We start from the raw sequence: 27,425 nt of genomic DNA on the forward strand, positions 1-27,425 counted from the left end.
GAACACGGACAGGGGTCCTGAGATGCACTAGACCACCTCAGTGGTGCTCTAAAGTGAACAGCTTGACAAAATAGTAACATAAGGCTATCAGCAGCCCAGTTTCCAGCAAGGAGACAAGAATTAATGGAAACAAATATTTTTGAACTGAACATTAAAGTCAACCAAACAAATCCTGGGTCCAAGGCTGGGTATTTTGTATAAACAAGCACCACCTCCTTCTAGATGTACCTCTGTCTCACCTTTTATAAATGGCTAAAACCTTGAGAATTGTCCTTTTCTTCTTCACAGAGCATCTCAAGCTTACCTGTGAGGCAAAGGGGAAAGGAATCCTGGTTGGCATAATTTTCATTGTCAAGATAGATTTTTTCAAGCTGAGATTTTCAAGCTTCCAAGCCTTACAATGGAAAAAACCTATTGATAACACAGCCACAAGTGGTTCTTATGCCCTAATTACAGTGCTTTCTCAATTTCTCACCCATCAGAAGACACATCTCTTCTCACATACAAGGGGAAGGAGAATGTCTGTGACCGAGTGTGATACTGTTAACAAGAGCATTTAATTGGGACACATTTTTGCATCCCACATTAGGTGTGACTCTTCTTTATGTGATACGTTCACGGGTGACAGGGAAATTGTGCCTTACATCTGCAGAGATGTGTAAATGCCTCATTAGGTTTAATAATTATCTGTTAAGAAGGGCAGGTCTGCAAGAAAATCTCTGTTACTGAGAAATAAAAGGGACACAAAAAAATCAACACTCCAGCTGAATCACCAGCATCCTTGCTGAATTAATTCACCTGTCCAGAAATATTTTTACAAACACATTAATAATGAATGTTACATTGTAAAAAATACATGAATGGGCTACATCACAAAAAGGTTATCAAGTAGCCCATGAAATCAGACACAGACTGTATTTTCAGACTTGAGTTCAATTCAGTCTGAATTTATATGTTACTTCACATATGAGAGAGGAAGAAAAAAGAAGGTGGAAAAGATGTTGCCGTGAAAAGTTACACATTAAACTTTTTGGCACAACTTCTTTTCAAACAAAAAAAACTCTAAGTATCATCTTTGACAGACAAAAATCAGTAGTACATGACTGATTCTGTTTAGCTAAAAATATAATAATAAATTTAAAAAGCCTCAGCACCTTCCTGGATGTCGCATAAGGAATATTATTCTCACAATAAAAAGTTCTCAAGGAAAGCTATACTATTCCATTTACATTGACAGCTCAGCTTTACAGCTAAATAAGGATTATTTAAATCTTGGAGACCAAAACAAACCATTATTAACTTGTCACAATGAGAGGGTGGTGAGACAAATGAAGCACAACCTTCACAGTAGCAAACTACATATTTTGGCACATCATTAAACAAAAAAATTAACCAGTTTATTATATTTAACATATTTACAAAATAGTACAAATTAAAGTACTGTAACTCCATTATTGCATGACAAAAAACAACTCCATACAGGCAAAAGCAGCACATGAAAGAGATGCTCCAGAATATTTAGGAAGTCTTTGGTACTTAAAACATAGTTTAAGATGCAGCATTAACTCAATCCATACAGGGCATTAAACACAGACAATGATATGTAGATTTACGCCACAAAAGTAAAGTTGACCTATGGCTTTCATTCTTCTCAAAGGATGACTACTGGACTCAGGAATTGCTTAAAAGCTTTACAACATTTTTAGGATGGAGAGATACTCAAAATTATTCTAAACCCAAGCTGTTGAAAATGACTGATACATTTTTCAACTTGTACTGAATTTAACTGCCTCTTCTCAGAACTATATGACAGTAAAGCACTAAACACTTCACAGACCTAGAGCCTATTCCTCTACCCCTTAAATAGGCAAAACTGGGAAAGAATCATCTTTGCCTACTTAAGGAATATAGGATTAAGCTCACAATAGACAATCAAACAGCATGGCAAAACATCATCAAAGACTGCATACTCTACCTACACTGCTGTACACGTAATTTACAAAATCTTTATGCATCATGTACATATTTACAAATGCTCTCAATTATTCCATCAAGTAATGTACTCAACACAATCACAGTTTACATTATTTTGAGGTAAATCCTTGAAAAGTTAGAGCATTGGCAGAATTTCATCTACAAGGCTGAATCTCTCAAGTGAAGTTTCTAACGAGATGCTCCTCTCTTTCCCCTGCTCACACAGCATTGCCTGCCAGGTGTACCAGATGGGTAAGACAGTTGCAGAGAGATGAAGGGGGTTTTGTGAATTCTCTGTGTTGTGCCTGATTCTTTTTGATGGCCAGGAAAGGCCAGAAAAAAGCAAAGAATCCTGGGGGCAGCCAAAAAAGAAACCCAAATATGTACTAGGAGATTCTGCTCTGTGGAGAGTATGTGGAGATTATGTTGCTTGTAGACTGGGAAAACTCTGCAGTGTTAAATCATGCAGTGTCAGTGCACACCAATTGTAAAAATACCAACAGAAAAAGAGGACAGGTAAAAGCAAGAGTGAATGTGGGACAGGATGAATTAATTCATTTAAGAGCTTGATTTTCTTTCAAGTTTTCAAGCCAGGTGTGACATTACTTAAATATTTAAAACTGCACAGCTGAAGATATCACCCACATTTCTTTTAGCTTTTAACTACATTTCTGCCTCTTCATAATTACATTAAACACTGCTTCACCAAGCAGTGGACACCACTTTACAAGGCCTGATTTTCATGCTGGCTAACCTAGACACACTTGGGGATGTTGAGAACACTGCAACAAGACAAGTCTCTCATTGAATTGTCACTAACATCCCAGGCAACAAGAAAGGAAAGGGCAGAAAGAAGTTTGCGAGCTCCATTTGCATCCAAAAAAGGTGACAGAAACTCCTGTCTAACTAGGAAAAGACAGCACTGAGTTGAAATTGAAGTTCATCCAAATCAATCAAGAGGTTAAGATAAACACTTTTGTTCTTCAGAAATGACATCATCTTGCATTAGTATTTTCTCCTTCAGAATAGGTCTGCAATATTTATTTAATGTTATTGCCGAAAACTTTCAACTCATCTTGTCATGACTATCCCTCAGTTGCACTTTTATTGTCAGATGCTTAAATGAAAAAACCTCACATAAAAAGGCTTGAGATGACAATAAAAGGATCACACAATTCCACTTTGTGGAGGTTTTTTAAAGCAATTCCACATCACTACACCCTTTTAGAATGTCTTTAAAAAGATTGTTAGAAGATTTAGGCAGGACCTCAAAGTAGCCAGTTAAGTAATCACATATGCATGAATGCTACTCATATTTACTACATATTTCCTTCAGAATGTTTTTGTGAGTGTAAAATGGTTTGTAAGTTGATACGTAAAGTAGTTTGATGTCTCAAGACAAGTCTACTGACTAAACTTTATGCCCACTGGAATGATTGAAATCTGTTTTCTGCATGCAGTGATAAGGAATAATAAGCCTTCATCTCCTTGTACCATCACAGATATTAGCTAGAAGAGAAACGTTAAATATTCGGCCATTGCTAGTACTCATGGTGTAGTACGGGGTGAAATGAAAAGGAACAAAGAATTTTGTTTTCCAGAGATCTTCTGGGAAGGTGTGGGTTGGACTTTGTACTAATCCCCAATGATGGCAAACTGGCAGCTTGTTTCTTGCACAGCTCTGGGTAGGGTAACAACCTGTCAGCCCAAACTTCTGTATAAATCCCAACATTAAGACCGGAAGATTCAGACAGGCAGAAATGTTGCTGTTTAAATACCTAACAAGACCAATAACACATTGAAGATATAAATTTTTACAATCCCTGAAACTGCTGGTCAAGCAGAGGATAGTTTTTAATTCATTCATCCTCTTCAACATAGGTTGATGGAAACCAGCCCACCTAAAAAGGGGAAAAGCAGAACAAAATAATACATGAGACACAGGGTTTGTTTTTTTTTTAATGTCTGAGCTAGGCACAAGAAGGATGGGTCTGTTCAGTAAATACATGAACAAGATTACAAAGATAAACTTGGCTCACTTGACACGGTTAGGGTAAGTACCCTTGAGAAAAGAATAACTTGCAGATATGACAATTTGGAGACCAACACCCTCTATGTCACTTCCTCCCTCAAAAAATCTAAAACAGAGTTTCCCAGATTGGAGATCTAAAAGTTCAGAAAAATGCCAAGAGTGGAAGTAGTTTTACTACAGGCAGGACACTACTATTTTTTGAATGAGGAGGTAAACTTTTAACAGGTTCCAGTCAGGTCCAGGGAATTCTCTCATAAAGGAAACACTGACTGATTTGATTGCTTTACATGGAGTTGAATTCCACTGCCACCAAAACAGGTGTTACACATGACACAATTAGACAGCAGAGTCTAGTGTCCTACACTTAAGAAGTTATAAAGTTATCTACATTCTAAAATTAATGATGTGCCAAATAAGATTTATGTAAGACATACAGTGATGCAATGTTATATTTCTTGTTTTATGTATTTGCTTTTAGGTTTCTTCATACTTCTTTATACCTAAAGTCAATTTAACATTCAGGAAAGAACTCAAAACCAAACCTAGAGCATGACTAGAAGGGGTGGCTGCAGAAATTTTTAGACTACCTTGCCAAAATATTGGCACTCACTCAGAGGTGAGTTTATGAAAGTTACCAAGGTATGCCAGCATGCAACAAGGCATCCTTTAGAATGTGGGCAGCTGCATTACAATGAGCTGTTCAGCTTTCTTCACATCTAAAACGTATATAGCATGATGGGTATTTCTTCTGCTTCCCTATTTCTTCTGGTCTAATTGACTATTTAATAACCTTTAACAGTTCAACATAACCAAGCTCATGTACACAATAAAAACGGTTCTCCAAACTGCATAAAGCAGTAGGTCTGGACATTCACTTCAACTGCAATTGCAACTATCATTTCCAGCTTCCAGACAATTTACATTCTTCCACCTCACATTCCTTGACCCTGCATCTCAGCAGTCTCAAATGCTTCTGACTAATCTGCATTATAAGGCACTAAACTAAGACTGAAACAGTAAACCCTTTATAGGTCAAAACTGAAACTTCACTTCCAAGTCTCAGAGCAGGGTGTAAAGTGAGTTCATAAAAATCTCTGCTAAATATGTCACTTCATCTGGGCCACATTCATAGAGATCAAAGCAGCAGCCTTCTATAAAAAGGTGCTTGATTCCATTGCATTGTAGTCTGGCAGAAAGATGTGGGAAATCATTCTGTGGTAAAGTGCTAAAGAGACTTCCACAGCACCAGGAACCTGACCCCAAATATCTGTGTGCAAAACAGTTCAAGAAAGGTCAACTGTAGCAGTGCTATTAATCCTGGTTATTTTCCAACCATATAATCTTGCCCAAATATTCAGCCTGGTAGGTCACATTAAATAACCAATAATTTAGATGCTGGGAAAGCTACCTGGCAAGAGTTCTGCCTTGCTGCTATGAAACAAAGATGAGAACATGTTCCATCTTGTGAATTTAAAAACACAATGTAGGAACATACTTTTTTCTCTTTTTTTTTTTCTTTTTTTTTTAACAAAATCACTGTCAGTGAAGGCAGAAAGAAACACAAGAAAGAAAGGAAAGAAAAAAAATAGTCTTACCCTTCCATTGACTTCACCTCTCCACCAGCCATTGGCACTCATCTTGGTATAAATTTTGACAACATCCCCTTTCAGCAAGGACAGCTCTCGCATGTCTCGTGCACAGAAGTCATACCTGGCTATGGCAATGCCTATCACCTTCGGGCTCAGCACTGAAAGGAAGCACATGGTGATATTATTAGGGTTGCTTAAATGAAGGCTATCAAACTACTGTAAATAGAAATACCGTAAAATACAAAGAAAGGATTTCACAGCAACACACGCTGGCATTCATTTTATGGAAAACATCTGCACTACAAAGATCAAGAAGATTTAAATATAGGTGAATGGTGTAAAAAGTTGAAAGGATTTTTTGGGATTTTTTTAACAGTCCTCTTTATTTTTAGAAGGAAAGTCAAACTAGATGAGCCGTAAATAAAATATTCCTCATCCTGAGATTGCTATATACATTTGCAATTATTTTATTCTTGTGCTACATCATAAAACTTGCTGCCAGTTATATGCATCAACATATTTTACAGGTCACTAATTTCTTTCTAAAAGAATTATTAGCATTTACAGTTGATTTAACTTTAGACTTCTAATGAAGCAAAACAACCAGAATAAGGTGCTGTTCTTTCAAAAAACAACTCCCAAGTTAAATATTAATGCACTTAAAACTGGAAACTAACATCAACACAAGCAAAAAGGTACAGACTTTCTACAGGAAATTTCCATGGATCATTTGCCACAATCTGCATTAATATTGACTGATGTAAATCTGTTCTTTTCAGGAGTTTATTCTGTAAATCACCAATGAATTTTTTCTATAAAATTAAGGTTCAGTGAAATTAACACTTTAAAGTTTTAAGGTACATCAATATAGAAGAATTTTGCCAATGTAAAGCCCAGACATTTTAAACAATAAAAAGCTGCTAAGATTTTTTAAAAAGCAAAGGTGCAAAAAGCCTCACTTCAAAAACCAACTCCTTTTTTTCCAAATAGTTTTATAGAAAATTATGTTTCCAATGCTGATGTAGAATGTCCAAACTTGCAAAAGAAATCTTCAACAATTCCAGTGTGAGGACAATGAGAGGGGAATGGGCATTGCCTAACAGATAAAAGACCTCTGATTTGAGCATTTTGGAAAGAACATCTACTACTCCATGGCATTTCATAATTGGATAATTTTTTGGCCAAGGCATTTTTCAGCTTTTTTTTTTTTCCCCATTAATGCCACTGTTTCCCTATGTAAATAACTGTAAGAGGAATTCAGGAGCACAGGCAAGCTTCCTTTGAAAATATTTCAGAATTCATATGATCACGATGGATGACTTGATGTAATTTACATAGATTCATCTCTGTCCTCAGAATCCTTCCACATTTCTTAGAAATGCCCAATCTTCATTAGGAAATGCCTTTAAGATTCTAGTTTAGCAATGCCCTCAACAATATAATACTAAGAATTTGTATCTAGTTGCCTTTAATTTAAATCTGGAACCCAAAACACAGCAAATGAGCTGAGAAATCTTAACAGTTTAAGTTCTGCTTGTGTTTAAGTTTTCTTCTGACTCTACTATATATAGATACATAATAGTATTAAATAGCTGAAAATCATGTTCAGCTTAAATATGTTCAACTTAAAGAGAAAATACAAAAAAAATTTTAAACTAACAAGGAATATTACATTTAAAATATTATTAGATATATCACAGAAACAGAATGCCTAAAAACAGTTTTGACAACAGATAATGCCCTTGTTTATATCATGTCACTAAAGTTTAGTCCAACACTCCTGACTGCTTATGTAGAGTATGCTTATCAGACACTTGATAAATTATGTAAAAGATGCCATATAAAAGAGAATCAGCCTCTCAATTTCTTGCTCATATTGATGTGGCAAAAATCTAGGTGATACATTAAGCACATCAAAGCTCAAACATGTTTTTCTCCCCCTCTTAGCCAGTCAGATGCAGATGCTACTCGTTTAGATCCTGACATGAATGTAATGTCCTACACCTTATCAGCATTGCAGTTATCAATTTTACATGGAAAGAGCATATCATGGGCAGTAATTGTTTTGGAGAAGGAAAACAAAAGAGCAGTTATTGATTGGAGGCTCAGTAACCATTCACAGGTGTGCAGCAATATCACTGGCTGATTTGGAGAAGCACTGCAGGATGCAAGGAGGATTCTGAGCAGTAGGGTGTAATTTCAGATTCTAGAAAGAAGATAAAGGGGCAAGGAAAATTTACAGGAAGAAAAGATGAACAAATTTGGGAAAATGGGGAAGAAAAGAAGTAAAAAGGGAAGAAATGCATAGAGGAATAATAAAGATGGAAAATAGCAAGGAAATTTAGGATAGAGAAGAAAGAGGGCACATCTGGGGGAAAAGAGGACTTCTAACTCTTTTTCAAGTCACAAAGAGAGAGGAAAACGAGAAAGAAGCAAGAGAAATCAAAACCATATATCTTCAAAAGTCTTGAGGCAGAAAGTAGCAGAATTTAGATTAATTTAGAATCCAAGATCCATATTTTCAAATAAAAGCAAAGCTCATGATAGGAAATATATAAAAGGAAGCCAGATGAGTGATGGAATACAGGAAAATGACAGTGCTAATTTTGGAAAAAAATAATAACCATATCTCTCTGCTGACACAGTCACAAAAATAACTTGAGTAGAGACCACCAGCCCTGAATTCCCAATTAGTGCTGTCCCAGGATAAATAAAACTTGAGAGAAGACAACACATGGAAAGGACACCTGTACAGATGAGAGAAGGAACACTGAGAGAAAGAGGAAGAATGCAGATTCTACAGGAATTCTACAGGAATAATGCAGAGAGAGAATGGGATTAACAGCAGAGATTGATGGAAAGAAAGAGTTCAACAGGTGGAAGAATATGAATGAGAAATTAAAGGGGGGGGCAGGAAGAGAAAGTGTTAAAAAAGACAATAAGCTGTTGAGAAAGCAGTAATAAATAAACCCTGTGTAATAGAAGGGAGATACTCAGAGAATTAACTGGAAATAAAATGAGAAATCTAAAGGAGGTGAATAAAAAGTACATGTCTGAATGAGAAAAATGTGCTTTTACTTAATCCAGTCTTTCCTTCTGCAAACAGAAGATGATGACTACAGGAACCATAATCAGCTTTGATTTACACAGGAGTATGTTGGACATTAACAGTGAAATAGATACGCTGCAAATGAATTTTAATACTAGTTTGAGCCACAGATGATGCATCTAGGGTGCAAACAACAGAGGCTCCCTGTGATCACAGCAAGCTGGTCTGGCTCACATGCTTGAATTCCATGAAGGTCAATGTAGTATTATTAAACCTGTGAGTAGTTGTTTCTCTCTCCTTGTGCTCTGGCCTCTTCATAAATCTGCAGCCATTGCCCTGAGGGTTGCTCCTGTTTATTAGTTTCCATGCTCCTTGAAGCTTTGTACATTTACTTGTACATTTACTGTTTCACCAAAGCTCAGTGCTGTTATCGAGGCACAGGCAGCACCTTCAGTGGTGCTCAGCAGTCAGCTTAACCTTCCCCTGTGTTACCAGCCTCCACATCAGCAGAACTAAGCCAGCTCTGAAGACACTTTTGAAAAAAATACTTGTAATATCATGAAATAAGATTTTGGTCTTTTAACATAGGCAAATTATTTGGCTATTTTTAAAAAGAAGGTTTACTACAAACATATGAAGCAATGCACTCAGAATATAAGGGGTAGATAAGCTTAATTAAGCACTGCAGATCAATATTTTCCTTTACTATTTTGTACTTCTGTAATAAAATACTTTAACTGGCATATTGTGACATACCAGATGTTGAATTGATACCTATCATTGTGGTTACTAATGAATTTTCTGATGCAGTTTTTCATAGGAAAAAAGGAATGTCATTATAATTTGTTCAAACCACACATGGGGATAATAAGAGAAAGTGTGATAGGGTTAAAGTAACTGAGTCTTGATTGCTGTTCTATCACCCTAGGCCACTTCACAATTTTGTTCTCATGGAACAGTTACAGTAAGAATGGAATTTACAGTCAGGTACTGGGCAGTTGAATGCAAGATGTCCTCTCCTATCCCTGCCCAAAAGGACAAAAGCTCAGTATTTACCTTGAGCAAAGAGCTAAAACTGAACTCCTTCATGTTGTTTCAAATCAGGTGAGTATTTGAGGGAGTCCAGCTGAGCATCATGACCACAAGGCAAAATCCAAAATGGATTTCTACTCATCTTTTCTACAGATGTGTCCCTTTATAAAAGCATGTGTCACTGGAAGGGCACCTCCTAGGTTGGATTCTCAGTCATTCAGTGCAGACTGAAAGGTGGTATCTGCCCCAAAAATATCTATATGTAAGGGCATAGAAATGGAAGAAACAAGTGAGGAGTAAAACACCTAAGTGTGGTGACATGGAGACTGAAATCCCTGAGGTGAATCAAAAGAGGGGTCATCAGAGATGCTCTCAGCACAGATAAGTGCAGTAACCATTCTACTACTGAGCTGCCACCTACCTCCTTTTCCCCTCAGGAAACTATGGAAAGCCCCAAGAATCCTTCTCAGAGCACTAAATAATTTGGACAACTTCTGTGGGGCAGGTATAAAACATACTGCCCACTGATATCTTGATGACTCCATCTGCATTTGTGCATGCTGGACATCCCTTCCCTAGTGCAAAAGCCAGCCCCAGTCTTGCTCTGCACAACCCAGTGTCCCCCACCCCTGTGCACAAAGGCAGGCTGGTGTAACATGAGCAAATGCTGCATTATCCACATCAGCAGCTGCTTCCATGTGCTCCTCAAAGGCAGTCACCTTTCTAATGGCAAAATTCTTCTGAAATTGTTCAGTGGTGCAGTTCACCTCTCTGCAGACCAGATCTCAGAGATCAGAGCAAGCCATACCCATACTGATGCACTGACTGAGGCTACCAATGGTACTACCTTTAGCATTTTTATGCAGCCTCTTAGTTTGCAATGTTTGCATCTATTAAAGCCAGAGATGGTTAAATGGAAATAAAGAAAACAATACTTAGAAAACAGATGGGCAAAATTAATTAACAATGTTAATGCAGAATTTAAAGAAAGCATTCTCTAAAAAAAAAAAAAAAAACCTACTGTATTCTAAGATGCTATTGCAGTATGGTTTGCTGCAGGGATGGGACGAATATATTATTTACCAACAAGCAGTGAGATTTCCATGTTTGTGCATTTGAACAAATACATTTAAAATATACAGCTCATGAATGTCAACTGGTCACTGATGGAATCTGCTGCAACTATTGAGCTTTGCAACACCTATTCAAACTGCTTATTGCAGTAAGCAGTAACAATTCAAAAGTTTAAGAGTTTGATTTTTGTTACACTCCAAGAATTACGAGTAATAATTCAGTTTTTGGAGTCAGAGAAGAGCTGAAGTATTAAATTCGTCCCTTCCCTCACTTGCTGCACACAGAAACAACAGAAGCGAATTTAGAAGAAATATAAAAGCAGTAAAGCAGTACCTGACCAGAAAGGAGTGGAGGAAGGGGGAACAAAGCTGTAGTCTGGAGGAGTTACAAAAGAAAACCCACAGAACAAAGAAGGGGCTTAGAGGAAAAAAAAGAGAAAAAGAGAAAAGCAAAAGAACATTGAAATATTGGCATAAGATTTAAATAATAGGTTTTTTAACTATATAATTCATTGATAATAAGGAAACTAAGGTTCCCTACTAAGGATGTCTGCAAGGAAATTGACTGTAATAACCAGAAAATTTGGATCTATGATTTAATTTTTAACAATTGCATTTTTCAAAGAGTAAAGTAGGAAGAAGTCACCCATTTAGGGTTTCAGAGAAGTAAATTGTAACTGCAGCCTCTTTGCAAACATTTTCAGATTTAACAAAAGGGGGTTTTAATTCTTTGTGTGCCCCACTTCTCACCATTACAAAAGCAAGAACTCATGCACACATAAATCCTCTTGACCCCAGAGACACTGGTCACATGCCCTTAGGTTAGGATATAGCCTAAGGTGACCTGGAGTCAACTCCATGTTATGGCATGGGAAAAAACTATGCATTCTGCCCTGTTAATCTTTAACATCAACAGGAATTTCACAGCTAAACTACATCCTCTAAGTCCCAAAGAGTCCTGCTCATATTTGCAATTTCCCTGACTTCCAAACAACCCCTTGAGCAAGCAAAAAAGCCTAAGCTTGGCCTAGGCAGAACCAGCACTTCATCCTAAGCTCCTATAGCAGCTTCCCTGGGTGAAAGCCACAGGTGCTTTTGCTCTGTTGTCAACAAAACTAAGGGCAATGTACTTTTAAATGCAAAAATTAGATGAAATTAACTAGAATTGCTTGAAGTGAAATTACAGTTTATTGACCTGTTCTCACATTTTGTCCCTCTTTTGAAGAGGCAATAAAGATATATAGTGTGCATGTAATAAATTTGGGACCTTTGCTCCCAGCTGTGATTTGGAAAGGTATATTCCATCTCAACTGGATAAATGATATTGTAGCCTCTAAACAATAGCTAATAATATCTGTAATTACTGAATAAGAATTTTCCTTCAAAAAGCAGCAGGGTTATATTTACCACTTACAGCTACTTCTCTGAATTTATTCTTCTGACTACACATGAAACACAATAATTTTGCTTCAAAATGGTACTTGCAGGAATGACGACTAGAACGATTTTATGCAAGAATCCATGGTGGAGGTAATGGTACAGTTTTGTGCATCTTACCTGGATGACAATAAATACATTTGTGACAAGGAAACTACAAACATAAATAAAATAAACAGGACCAACACAACACAAACCAACAGCATTTTAGGCTGGTGTCTCACAGAACAAGAAAACCATGCTCCAGGGCCTCCTACACTCTGGAAACTCCCTTCTGATCCTTCACAATGATGATGCTTTCTCCCCCTCTAACACTGAATGGACTGTCTGGGATGCATGAGAGGCTCCTTTATACTGGAGACAGTAACCCCAAGTGACAGCTCTGTAGGGAATTGTGCTACACAAACCAAAAGGGCCACTTGACTCAAATGCAGTGCCCATTCTTAGAGAAAAATCCCTGCCTTGGTATGCACAATGGCAGAGTGAACAGCAGCCACAGGAACACACCCAGGTCAGGTGCCATATGGGGGGTGGCTGCTCTGCTCCTTAACTGAGCAGACTTCATCCTGATTTTTCTCTCTGATATAGCTGGAGGTTTGGTTTTATGTGTCAAATTCTGGACAAGTAAACCAATGTGGGCAAGGAGCTCCTACTAGATTTCTACAGATAACTGATCTGTTTTGATGAGAGGGTGTTGGTGCTGGCTTCTAAGCAGAAAGGGTGAATTCTTTTGATTCCCTAAAGGTTGGGATGATATTTGTTTTACTTTACTAACAGATACCTTTACACAGTTAATGCATTAAGCATTAGTAGGATGTCATAACTAGTAAATACACCTACTCCTAGTTAACCAACAAAGAGAAGTATCGCTCAAGTAGGACTTGGCTTCATGATTTAGGTTACTTTAAAATCTAAATTTCATAAAGATTCAAATTTCTCAATATGACTGTGCTCTGCATCAGTAAATCAGAGTAAGGTGCCGTTATTCTACTCCACAGAGTAATGCCCACTTTTCTTCCCTTTTTGCCTTTATTTCATTAACTGGTTGATCATTTCTGTAATCTAATACAAGAATTAGTATTTTTCCATGTAGCAAAACAAAACTTGATCATACTGTGTGTGTCTTAGAAAAGACTAAGACTAAAAAATTAAGAAGAAAGAATATACCATTTCCCAAAAAATCTTCCCAATTAACTTGAATTCCTATACTGACAAAAATAAATACCTGACAGCTTTTACAACCACATCAAAAGTGTACAATGAATATGAGAACAATATGGGTGACTTTTTCAAGACAAGGAGACTGAAAAACAGAGTTCTAACCCAAGAGGGAAGCCAAAAATCTGGAAAGGCAAAATAACTATCCCACTAAAATAGAGATTTTTTAATACTAAAAAGTTATTCTAAAAATCAAGTAGATGCTGAAGCAAGATGGACTTTCCATAGATGGACTGTTAATCATCGACATTTTGGTTAAACAAACAAAACAAAGCAAACAGGAAAAAAACCCACAACACATAAATCACCACACTCATGGGGACACATTTTACTGTCCAATCCATTAAAGGAAGTGTCATTCTGAGTCAATCTAGATAAAGCAGCAGAATTATTAGATTTCACATATGGAGTTTGGGAATTGAAAGGTTTTTCAGGTCAGTTTGGTCTAAGACAAAACCAGCACAGTTTGTAGCATCAAAGGGCTGATAGTTCCTGCAGAGATGCTCTTCCTCATCCCCCTGACTAAAATGAGAGCATCTCTCAGTCATTTCTCCTGCTCTTCCACATATTGCCTAAAAGATCTTGTAAAAGAAGATGTTTTCTTTTGTATAATGACTGAATTTAATGAGGATGCACCGTAACTCTTGTATCTTACAAAGCCAGAAATAAGTGAACTCTTGCAGAGTGAGAAGTCTGTGGACAGTATAGATACATTCTAACTGGCCTAAGGGGAAAAAAAAAATCTGGTTCTCTCACAGCCAATAGTAACTCAAACAAATGCAAAGTAAATCAAGCAGGACATGTCCTCACAACAATTAAAGCCTCAGTGCTGTGCAGAGTCAAGGGATGAGGAAAGCACAAGAGATGGCAGGAGGAAGAGAGAAGCACCAGGACACCCTAAACTAGAGGGAGAGGAGAGGACAGGGCAGAGAAATTCACCAGGAATGGACATCAACAGCACAGAAAGAACACAAATGACAGCAGTCCTGGGAAGCAGTGAAGGAGAACAGAAATGGAAAGTAGAGGAATTGGGAGATAGAGACAGTAAATTAAATGCCCAGACACACACTGGTTTCTTACAATGACTTGTCCTAAATTTGCTTTAATTAGGAGAGGAAGAAAGCCTCCAAAGTTACAGAAATTGTACAGAACAGAGGCAAGCAAGTAAACAAAAGCTTACAAACACAGCAAATGAAAGCAACAAAGCCACCACCATCATCACAAAGACTAGACTGGACTTTTTGGGCTTCTACAGCAGTCTTCATATTGTGAAAACCCCCATTAATTTTTATTTTCCTCTTCTTATCTGTTACAGTACAAAGATGCAGTCAATGACTGCAGAAAGCCGTATTTGCTCTTTAACAGAAACTTTATGTATTTTCCAGAGGCCAGCCATGTATTAGGTTTTATCATTAACATTGAACCTGTCCATGTCCTAAAAATCATGTTAACTTCCACCTAAATTGTAATAACTTAAATAAAGAACAGCCTATGCATTGCAAGCCTTGTGAGTTTATTTCTAAACTTCACAACTTTTTAACTGCTATTTACTTTCCACAGTAGTTCATTAACTTTCAGAAGCTTAGTAAGGGAACTTTAATAAACATTCAGTGTTAAAAACATGCATAAAAATAATTATGATATAGTAAATCTAATTTTTTTTTGACACAATTATTTGGTATTACTGAGATGCTACTTCATAGGGCTATGCTACAAGACTGATTTATTTAAATCCCCTTTTAAGGATTAGAAATTGTCACAGATATTAACACTTGTAGCTGCACATATGCAAATTTCCTAAGAAACTAGGCAAGATGCAGTTTAATCTCTCACCAGCATGTCTAATAGACTTTTGGAATATCGGGGAGATTTTAAGTTTGGCAGCAAGACAAGCTTGCCAGACGTGTTTATAAATCTCCTGGCAGATCTGAATCTGCTCAGCTTCAAAAAATCCTAGCTAAAAGCATTGCCATAGTAATTGGTTATATGTCAAAAAATGGAAGATGAAGAAGCTCCAAGTACCTTATCCTTTATATATATATACACACACACATATATATCAGAAATTAATTAAAAAAAAATTATAATCCTCACCATTGCCACCTGTTCTGTTACTCCTCTGTCCCACTGAGTTTTCAGATTCTTTGTATGGAAATTGAAGAGTAGTATCCAAACTTCGAAAACCTTCTTTGAGAGAGTGGTGCTTGTAGTATTCTACGAGTTCCTTTCAGAAAGGAAAAACACTTGCATTGGAAATTGAAATCACATCCTGTTCAGCATCTGGTGTACAGCCAATGACAGTTTCCTTATGCATTATTTTATAATGCATCCCATAGAACATGCTTATTTTTTGAAATATAAGTACCTTAAAAATTGACAGCTTTCATATTGCCACTTAAAAAATTTAAACAAAACAGACAAACAAACAAAGACACCCCAAAAATCCTCTAAGTAAAATCTTTTTGTCAGAGTCAACATTTGCTGCTCCTTTAAGTCAGGCTGAGGATGTCTTTGCTTTTCTGGAGTCAGGCAGAAGGCAAGGTCAGCTGCTTGCTAAGGATGGAGCAGTAAATGCCTCTGCTTTCTCAAATATTTTTTGCAATGATAAATGACATTTATCTACAAATGTATTTATAAGCACACAGATCTGAAACAAAGCACATGGCTTGTAAGTTAACAGCAATTTCATATGCAGATACACAAATGATGTAAAGGCAAGGGCAGGGTTCCAGGGTTCCCCTTCCAAGGCAGGGCAGGCTTGAGGGGTCAGACAGTGCACACTGACTGAAAAATCCAGCATTTCACATTCTCCTTGTACCCAATCCAGAAATTTCATCATCTCTGCCTTTGTGCATCTATATAGGTACTCACAGCTACACAGAGGAATATTTTACATATATATATGCAAAATTCATATATGTAAATATAAAAGAATAGCTGAAATAGTTTATATAACCAAGAAGATGAGTTACTCGAATTCCTACTCTAAAGAAGGCAACACCAGTCAAAATTCTGACAACTCGTGCTATTCCTCTGCAATCTTCAACCCCTGCCATTGTCTGTTACATTTGAATTAGCCCTAAAAATGTCAATATCACATAGCTTGTACACAGAGCTAGAATAAGATTAAAAGTGACTGGACAATTCAAAGCAAATGTACTTCAACTGGTGCATTCAAATGTGGGATTTCACTTTCCAGAAATACAAGCACAAAGCAATGTATTTACTGTAAACCCTTCACTCCATTCTACTTAGTTATATTTAGAGTTCCAAAATCAGAGTTGACTAAGCCAAGCTTAGGTCAAAATAAGGAGAACATACTGTGTTTAATCATTTCCTTTCTAGGGAAAAAAAAAACCACCCCAAGTACCAAAAAAAAAAAAAAAAAAAAAAAAAACAACCCCACAACTACAAAAAGCTACCCAAATGTTTAGCCTATAATAGCCTACATTAGTCATAGTAAGAACTCTTTGGGCTTTGCTCTTTGGTATCAGCACATCATACAAACTAGAATGTCAGCAATGAAATTTACTCCCATATCATCACTGAATATCCAGACATTCAAATTACCAAGGCAATACTGTGTGTGATTTTTAAGTAAGTAGCATTCAAAGTAGGATATCTGGATAAATAGCAAATAATTAGTATGAAAGTTTTGTTATCTTTTTGCACTGTGTAAATCTGTAAGAATGGTGTTGTTTGGTAAAAGTAATTAGAATTCCAAATGGAGAGATGTTGTTTGTTGGAAAATAAGTAAACTGGTTTTAAACTGAAGAAAAAGAAAAAATCACTTCATGTCACAGATTCAGTTATTTTTAAAGTTTAGGTTTTAATTCCATTCTTCCATGAGAACACTTGATTGACAACTGGCCTCTAAAACATGACTTGCACGAATCACAGTAGCAAGCTTACCAACAGATGAGTAGGGTAAGCAGTCCATGCCAGCATGGATGGGGCTGCTCAGGAGCCTGTCACATTACCCTGATTCACAGCAGCAGCCCAAGTGACCTTTCACTGCACCCTGCTTTACACACTCAGCACATTTTTATCGCTCTGGTGAAAGTTTTTCAAATGTACTATGAAAAGTAGACACAAAAGCTCGTCTACTTTTTTCCCCTCCAAAGCAGCACAAAATGCTGTGTCACTGCAGATCGCTCCTTAACGTTTCCATGGATGCTGCCTTTGTCTCTCTTCTGCTCCCACTTCTACTCAGACTATTCTTCTTCCTCTTTTTTTTCAGTCACTGTTACTTTTTCTCCTGCATCTGCCCAGAACAAAGCAGTTGTTCCACAGCACGTACAAACACCACACTACCACTTGTGTATTTAACTCTCAAGGGCAGATTCATAATGCCCTAAATCTGTGTTATAAAATAATTCTTTCCTACTTGAACGTCAGCAAGGCTAAGTTAGTAAGCAGTAAGGTCCTTACACTAGAAATTTCATCCATCCTCTCAATTCTGTGATGCAATGCATATTTTTCTGCTCATTTTTCATCCAACTTCGTCTTTATTTGTATTTCTGCTTTACTTTGGAACCTGCACCAGTGCATTAAGCTGCATCACTGCCATAAGAAGACACCTGGCAGCATGGGACCCCAGCTGCTGTGTTCGCCAAGCTCAGTTTCCAACAAATCATTTGTAGCATTCACAGACTAAGCAACCTCCTCCTCATGTGTGTGAGCACCATGATTTCTGCTGCTAAACAATGAAAAGATCTCAGGGTCCCCAGCCCTAAAACTAAACAATTCACTGGCTTATGAGTGTGGAATGAAGATACAAGTGCAAAAACAGCTTGGTGCATTCTTCATCAAGAAATTTTCTGTTCTTCATGTTCTAATGAGCACTTTCAGATTATCATTTCATCTCTCCCCATCTTCTAGGATGTTCTGGTTTTACAGAGTATCAGTGGTTAAACTAAAGTAATTTCTAAGGCTTCCTTAAAGCTTTTCCCTGCTCTTGTTTTGTATTATCCTCCATTTTTACTTAGCGTTTTCACATACTTGAGTATGCAGGCAGGAAGGCTGCTGCATAAATTTTAATTAAATTGATTCCTAAAAACCAAGATTTCCAAAGACATTAAATCCTCCTTTCCACATTCAGCCTCTACAGTGGGCTAATACATAGGATTCAAATTCCTCCTCTCTTCCACTTCACTACAAGGGACACAGTCCAGTCCTAACAATAAATATGTGGTTTTAAGCACATAAACTTATCACTTAGAGCTAAAACCATAAATATAAAAAATTATCCTATTAGTAGGAGTAGACACAATTCAAATCTTTCACTCTCATAGCTCTCTGGAATTTCACAAACCAAAGTAGCTCTCTCTAACAGAAACAGCTACAAAGAAAATCTCACACTGTTAAAAAGCTAATCAATGCTTACCATTAAATTTTTAAATTTTCTATTTTCTGCAATGTGGAAATAGCCATCTCTTGTTAAAATCTTGATGTGTTTCACTTCGTTATTGTACCTGTGGGCAATGAATAACTTATGAATATAAATGTGTTTTTAATCAGACACAATCAATAATTACCTGAGGGCATGCCCCTAGAACACCACACACATAAATTCTTAAGACAAAATGTATATCTGTGCCAAAACAAAGTTGACAACTAATCAACCAAACATATTTATTAAAGTACAGCTGAAGAAGTAATCTGTAATCAGAAAAAAAAGTCTCAGCTAACTACTTGTCCTAATTGGGAATTCCCATGTACTTCCTGCTTTTATATTCATATTGATAAACAACATGAAAGCAAACAATAATTTGCAGCCACAAAATGTATAAACCCACATTTTACTGAATAGTGTGAGATGCAAATGGCTTTTAGTTCTCACCCAAGCCAATGAAACAGATCACACTGTACTGCAAACAATGCTTACTCTTCTCCAACATACTCCACCAAATTTGCTACATCAGCATTTTAAAACCACTGCTTCTTTCCTTCCATAAATCCTTGGTATTTTTTGATGGCAACCTCAGTTTTCCTATATTGACTCACTTAAAGGCTGCATAGAATTATATTACGGAAATAGCAGTTTATCTTCTGTACTTATTTCAAATACTATCTAGACAAAAAAGAGAAAACTTTCTTGAGGAATTCTTATTCCACTTACTTTATACTAATTGCATATTCTCCTGATTCTTTGGTCCTGTGCCGCACCAGGTAAGTGCTGTTTACTCTGTTAATTAGTTCACTTTCTGCTTGCAATCGTTCCATTGCTCCTGCAAACCTGTAACAAGGAAAATAAAAATTGTCTATGATTTTTTTATAAAGCTCCAAAGCTCTATTAAATATGCAATAGTGAATGAAAATATTCTACACATCATGGGGACCAACAATAATACATCCATTGCAACTGAATACCACTTCCAGATTTCTGAATGAAGAATAAAACATGAAAAAATTCCACGGTTGGGGGTTGTGGAATTCTTAATTAGAAAAGTACTTGTATGCATTTGAATTCAGTATCTGCTAAGGGAAGTGCTCGAGCTCAAGCATTAACTGAATGACTAGTGGCTTGAAAAGTTCATAAAACCAGCTGGTTTATCTGAATCATTTGCTGCAAGTGAAACAATACAACAGTGGTCCAGAACTTTTGAACCTCCCTGAGTTCTAGGGAGATTTATCACAACAGAATGGAGAATCAGCCATCAAAGGTAGATCAGGTCAACAAAAGACCTATGTGAAAATTTAGTATTACACAAAACAATATTTTATTTGGTTTCATAATTATGCATAACCTCTACAGGCTAAAGTGCAAAGGGTATACCCAACATCCAGAGAAAAAAAAAATAAATCAGCCAAAAACATCCAAATGTGAAAAAGCTAATGCTAAGTGTGGAAAGCTAAGACAAATAAATCACTGATTCTGCAGCCTGGCTGCACAAGAGGGTTTGTGCCCTTGCTCTGCCTTGTGGTTTTTGACACACAATTGCAAAACAGAGGTTAAACTGTTAACTGGGGAAAGTGACCTAGCTTCCAGGGACATTAGGCTTATCTTACCATTTTACAAAGACTGTCACCACCACAGATCACCACTACGCAACATTTCACACCAATACGTCACAACCAATTAGAAAGGAGCTTTAAGTAAAAAATAGTTATTAAGAATCTATAGAAGATGAAGACTAATGCCAGTAATATGCTTTCTTCTAACAAAACTATAAATAGACCAAATGTTAGAAATTAATTCAAAAGACCAATTTTAAAAAATAAACATTTTATTTGACTTGTTATAAAAAAATCAGTACTTGTTTAGATGTGATCCTAATTTCATTTTTGGCAAGTTAAGAGGAAGTCAGAACTAATGTCTAAATGACAAAGCATAAAACCAGTGAAAGAATGTAAATAATGCTTACTCTGCTCTCTCAGAATCACCATATCCTTTCTGACTAGTGAGAAAGAGTTCACACACTTCATAAACCCCGGAGCAGCAGTGGTTGCAGTTTTGATACGCCATCTTTTTCACAGAGTCATCAAGGTTGGAAGAGATCTTCAAGATTCATCTAGTCCAACCATCAACCTTGCACCACCATAGACACCCCTAAACCATGTCTCTGGGTGCCACTTGTATCTCTACAGCTTCCGTGTCGGTGGGGGTTTTTAAGGAAATGCAGAATTATTCATGATACAAGATGTATCGAACACTATTCCTTCCTTTATTCACTCAACATGTAAGATATACTTCCAACTTCACATTATAATCATCTCTCATTGTTCTATTCCAGACCTCTGGGACTAAGGCTATACAGCCACAGACTTGTAAACATTAACATCATTAAGCACTTTATTATATCAGAAATGCTTTTAGACAACACATGGTATTGCTTTCCCAAGCACAATGTCTTCTGAAGCCTAGAAAGGTTAAAGCAATATAATTTAAATTGTAGTAAACACAGTTGCTTTCTGTGACTGTTTCTCTCAGAGATTCTTGTAAGACAAGACAAAGACTTACCACAGTTGTGAAGAGTAGTCTACTGGCTTAGGAACCTAAGATATCAAAAGATACAGAGAATGAGGATCAATATTTTTTTTTCTAAAAACCAGAAATTAGATTATTTAATTAGCAATATCCAGGTGATCTAATTTGTCTGCAAGTCCATTTTCTTTAAAGGAAGTTATAATAAAGGACAAATATTCTATATCATTCTGAAAGTAGTACAGAATACTTTAAGCTTTTTTCTTCTGTGACAGTTTGTTTTGGGTATTTTTACTTCACAGAACTGTTCAAAGCTTTTCTGACAGTGCCTATATTCAAATTTCATACACAAAATACCTCAATGCTCTGTATTGTAGAAAAGTATCACTAAAATACACAACCTATTTACAGTAAAGTATATAATTAATTTCATGTATTTAGGACTTTGTGGCCTTTGACTGTCTACTGGGAAATATGGTTTATAATCCTCAGAGAGACCTGAGGATATTCCACAACTTATATTGTATTGTATTCATTCCTTTGTATTTGGCTTGGGTAACTGTTGCAGTGTATCTTGCTAAGCATGACATTTGATTATGAAATTAAATTTAAAAATTAAGCAAACTGCAATCAAGCTTGCAAAATGGATGTTATATGTACACAAACATATGCATAGGTAATGTTTATTCATGCACAGGATGCACAATATAGCAATTCCTATGAAAATGAGCATTTCATCTTGATCATCTTCCATTAGTGTGTGGTAACTCAGTATCACTCTACTCTTCTAAACATGTGGAATGCACAGTGCTGAAAAATGGATTTCAGTGAAAGGTGAACATAAATCTCTTGTAACTTAAGGTCACATATTCTTAGATAAGCAAACATTTTGTTTTTCTTTCCTTCAAATAAAACCAATGAGTGTTTATTTTCTGGGCTCAAATAGGGAAGAAATTACAGTAACATTCTTATAATTTTTTATTCATGATATATGCAGTATCACCAAAAGAGACTTCCAAAAACAAATCAAGTCAGAAAAATATTATTATAAAGGCCTATAAACTTAAATTGATTGAAATTGCAATCAATTGCAACTCCCACTATCTTGACCTCGGGTATCAACCAAGATCTCTATCAAGTCTGTAGATTTGACCTTGAAATAAACTTCATTGTGGAACACATTAAAGTTCTCTGGGATAAAACCAAGCTCACGTGCTTGGCTCCTGTAGCAGTAAATCTAAACAGCTATTAATCAGTCACTTAGTCTAGCTCTTGAGAGAGAAAAAAGAAGCATGCATTATTCCCAAAGAGTGTAGACAAAGAGCTGTTTTCACAGCAGCATCTGCAGTGCTGGCAGCATGTGAACCCCTGAGGAGGGCAGAGCACCTCAGAGCCAGGTGCCACAGCACTGGCCTCTCACATCCCTGCAGACACTGATGGTGCTGCTCAGGCAGCTCTGCTTCTAATGGGGAGACTTGGCTACAGGTTAACAGATTGCTGACAAACAATTCTTTAGGGAAATGTTTCAGTGGATCAACCAAATGACACATTTCAAGGCCACAATTTCAAAAATTGAAGTTTTTACGTGTTGCAAGATATTCTTAAATATTTCAAATTTGTCAAGTAGTGATAATAAAGTGGAAAGGATATAGAATTTCAAAGATGGTTTAAGTCCATCCTCCAGAGCAGTTAAACAATAGATGAGTAGTTGCTTTTGTAAATTTTGAATGGACAAATATATTCATGTAACAAATGTTGTTCATTGCCATAAAGAAGGATAAAAATCAAATTTTATTCCAGAAGCTCTTGGCTCACATTGTACTAAGTATCCAATGCCTGTACAGAAATTAGAAAAATGGAGAAAAGCTAGGAAGAAACAGATATTACTCATACAGTGCATAAAATGTCTGCTGACATATACTACTTATTTTAAAGGGAAAAATTGTTTATAGGTACATCTGTGAAAAGTCTGGAGTATAGATATTCTGAAGCTCAGCAGTTTTTCATTCAATATTCATTCCTAAAGTCTTCTGATATATAAATTTTATGCTGTTTCTTGGCATTTTTATATCAGATGGTTGTAAAGACTGTTAGACTTAATAATAACAGTAAAAGTTATAGCATGTTTAAAACCCGATTGATGTTTCAGTATCTTTAACTGCATCATTTATCATAATAAGATGTTTATATTTCATCCTTCCAAGTTAACAGTGGTGAAGCATCAATTTATCTTTTTGTTCTGATCATGACACCAGTTGGTAACACTTCACGAATATTATTTATTAATTCTGTAAAACTGTGTTATTTTCAATACTCCTCTAAATAGTGTATTTTAAATTTAGCAGAAAGCTTTACCATTAGAAAGAGACCTCCACAACACCCCAGCAGCATTTTTCCTAACTTCAGATATTCAGATATTTAAATATTCAGATATTCAAAATATATGCTTTTAAAGTATATTGGTGATTTGTAAAAATGCTGCTACAGTTGCAGTCAATGACACTACACAACGGCACCATGGAATGGGAAATCCACCCTTGAACAATAAGCAAGGGGTGGGAAATTCACAGATTTAACAATAAGCAAAGGGTGGAGGGATGAAAGCTAAATTCACACAAAAATTTCAGATTTCAGATTTGTTCTTTCACCCAATCTAAGACAACTTGTACATACAAATAGTCAACATGTTCCTCTTCAAACAAAATCCTGGAAATACAGGGTATTAAAGTCTTATAATATTTTAATATACTTACACTCTTCAGGATCTCATGTATACTTGCTCTGGAAACTAAGGCACAATAAGCCTTAAAGATATATCAAAATGCATCTATTTAAGAGCTGATTCCACCTACTTACGAAAGCCATCTAAGTGGCATATCTCAAGTGCTGTAACAAAAGCAATTCTACTAATAAATCAAACTGTTGAGAATCAGGTTAAAGTAAGTGAAAACTGCCTTAAAGCAAAGCAAGGAATAGGATTCATTACTGGGTTAGGGGTTTTTATCAATTAGCCTCAACAAAGGAAGCCAGTAATCTGATGCACAGTGTAAATTTATAGTGTATTAATGCGTCATCGCATCTGTACATAAAACTCTTGATTACATATTATAAAATTATTTTTCTTATTACTTTCACAAACTTTTCTAGATTGAGAAGATTGTTGTGTAAAATAAAGATAGGCAAGAGCCTAAAGAAAAAAGAAAATTTATCAAGCAGTCAGAATTCAAAGTTTTATATTAGTTTTGCAATTTTTAAACTGACTACTTAGGCTGTAATCCCTCTCTCTAACCCAAAGTGACTGGGGAATAGATTAGAGCCCCAGCACTTTTACCTTCCTGCTGGGGAAGGTAGAAAGTGCACTTTCACATAAAATGTATTTGATCTGCACTCTGGAAGCTCTTCAGACAGTTCAATTTATTAATATTCCCCAAAGTTAAACCTGCTTATCAAACTTGTTTTCTTGATATGTCCTACTTGCATCCAAAACCAAAAGTGTTAGAACACTCTATTTTAAGCAATACTGAAGCCACCATGAAAGCACCAAGGAACTAGAAACAATATTATTTTTGTAAAGATCAGTCTTGATGAGCTAATGAACTAGGCAGTTTTCCTGTAAGGTGGCAAACAGAAATAAGTAATTGTACTTACACATGGGCTAGGTTTTACTGCATCACTTGGGAAGAATCCAAGCTCTCCTGTTGTTAGATTTCTTCCCTAAAAAAAAAAAAATAAAATCCATTTTTGCAACATAATTGGGACTAACAGTAAATAATAATACACACCCAGGGATTTAGGACAATAAATATATCCAAGAGTCTTTAAAATAAAATGCTGTTCTAATAAAATGTTGTTCAATATTTCTGTGGGTTTTGTTGTTGTTTTGTTGGGGTTTTACTATAATTAAGAAATAATTATAACTGATAGATCTGAGAGCTCTGAGAGATGAGAGGCAAGAAGGGAGCTCAGAGACTGGGATGCGATTCCCAGTTCTGTCAATGTCTGATATCTTCATTAATGTTAATTATCTCCTTTCAATTTACTTCCTCCTCAGCTGACATTCTACAGAAAGCTGCTACCCTGCAGATCCCCAAGATGACTACACCACCATGCACTGGTGGTTGCAGCACCTCAGAGACCAAACTCCAGTGAAAATTCAGAGCCAGTGATCCACCAGCCAATTCAGACACTACATTAGGCATTTCCATAAGTGATGCACATCAATGGAAATTGACTGGGCAGGACAATACCAACAGAATTAAAGAGGACTCTCTGACTGTGATAGCCTGACATGCTGTAGAAGCATCCACACACCTGGGGCAGAAATCCATCCAGCACAGCCCAAACTGAGCCTTTCCTGCAACACAGCTGCTGCCCTCCCTAAGTGGAAGGATCACCAATTTACTCCGGCTTCTAGGCACCAAAAGTGACCTGACCATCACAAATCCATCCATCAGCAGCTCACACACAGTTCAACACCAATCAAGCTCTCTTGAAGAACACCTTAAAAACATCTTTTTATTCCTAGTAATATTTGGCAGTGAACACACCTTTCAGAGCAGAACAGAGTACATACCTAAATTCATAAACACAGATTCATAAAATTAAGGCATCAAAATGTGTATTTAGGCAAACATAGGTTTTAATTTAACTGATTTTTTCAAAGTACATAAATACTCAGCCTCCACTAAATGTAATATATTGACTGTAAATATAATATGCACTCAGCATTTGGCAATGAGATTAAGCATGAGTACTTTACAAGCATTAATATCTTGCAAATTACATTTCTTTTTTTTATTTCTGATGGCATATCTGCAACATAAAAAAAAATTTAAAAGGGAAAAGCCCTCATAAACATGCATGAAATTTCTTCAGTGTTTCAGTTTGTTTTGTTTCTGTAATATTAAATGTGTAACTCTACCCAAATACCACCACAGAAAATAGAACTCAAAAAATTCAATAGAGTGGAGCTGTAAAAAAATAACAAGGGCTTTTAAAAAAAAAAACATTCTTGGTGCTATCCTAAGTACAATAAGTGAGTGTATGATTCTCCATAGAAGATCACTATGCAATTTCTCACACACAGTAGCTTCCACCTTCACCAAAAATGCAGAGAAGTGGAGAGGCAGCAGAGGAGAGGGAAAAGCACATGGGCAGTATTTAAACTAAAACTGCTTTATACCAGTGATATTTGAAAAAATAAAATTATGTGCCACCAAGTGACAATATTACAGATTTGAACATGTGTTCAGCAAAGCTTCCTTATCCCCTTTCACATCATCTGCTTGAATACAGGTACTTGTATCCATATATTTTATTTACTCCTGAAACAGAAATCTCTCTCAAGTATAGACCTAATTTTAAGCAGAGCTCTGAAACAGTCTGGCATTCAAGTGATACTTATTTTCAATACTAATCATACCTGAACAGCAAGTGGTTCCACACTCAATAAGATCAACCGCTGAGCAAAACATATTAATGTTCATCAATACATGTTTGACCACACTTTAGCTACAGCTCAAGCACTGCTTAGTAACTTGTATTATTTATCTGATGTGCTGTAAAGAATAAAAATGTTTTACCTAAATCACACCTACTTCTCTATTACATTCACTTGAATTTCTAAGTAGTCAACTTAGAAAAACCATTGTAATATTAGTCTGGTAGGTCAGCTGTAAATTACCCTAAAAGACCTCTTGAATAATTAAAGATTTCAATATAAATTGCATTTTGCAGGCTCTTTCTTAATATGCATTTTAAAATGCAGATGTCATTAAAAGACTCAGAAAAATCTGTATTAAGCAGTCTGTGAAAAGAGAGAAAAAAAATCCCAAATGACGCTAATGGAGATGACAATTTCCATTAGGATTCAAATCTATTACTAAGGCTTCTAGGGAAAAGCCTCACACACTTTCTGGTTTCTGCTAGTTAAACACAATGAGATTCTAGCTAAATTCTTTAGCATGATAATCACAAACAACCTCTAAGACAATTTCCAGTAAATTGAGTTGACAGATGTGCATGAAGATGGCAACAGAATCAGTCCCACACGGTAGCAGTAATTTTGGCTTGTACTAATTGCATTAGTCAGATG

General features: G+C 36.3%; 1 protein-coding gene across 1 annotated transcript in view; it reads right to left on the bottom strand.

Moving 5' to 3' along the window:
• Positions 1-1,213: 1,213 nt before the first annotated feature.
• Positions 1,214-27,425, bottom strand: part of VAV3 (vav guanine nucleotide exchange factor 3) — a 147,436-nt gene continuing 121,224 nt past the window's right edge. Inside the window, exons 21-27 of the mRNA XM_083867189.1 lie at positions 24,980-25,045; positions 21,368-21,402; positions 19,526-19,642; positions 18,791-18,878; positions 15,499-15,628; positions 5,602-5,753; positions 1,214-3,875 (exon numbers count right to left, since the gene is read on the bottom strand). Coding sequence (XP_083723315.1) covers positions 3,834-3,875; positions 5,602-5,753; positions 15,499-15,628; positions 18,791-18,878; positions 19,526-19,642; positions 21,368-21,402; positions 24,980-25,045 — 630 coding nt within the window. The 3' untranslated portion in view covers positions 1,214-3,833. The remainder of the gene's footprint in view (positions 3,876-5,601; positions 5,754-15,498; positions 15,629-18,790; positions 18,879-19,525; positions 19,643-21,367; positions 21,403-24,979; positions 25,046-27,425) is intronic.

This window comes from Zosterops lateralis (assembly GCF_965231275.1).
Source record: "Zosterops lateralis genome assembly, chromosome: 9".
Taxonomy (NCBI): domain Eukaryota; kingdom Metazoa; phylum Chordata; class Aves; order Passeriformes; family Zosteropidae; genus Zosterops; species Zosterops lateralis.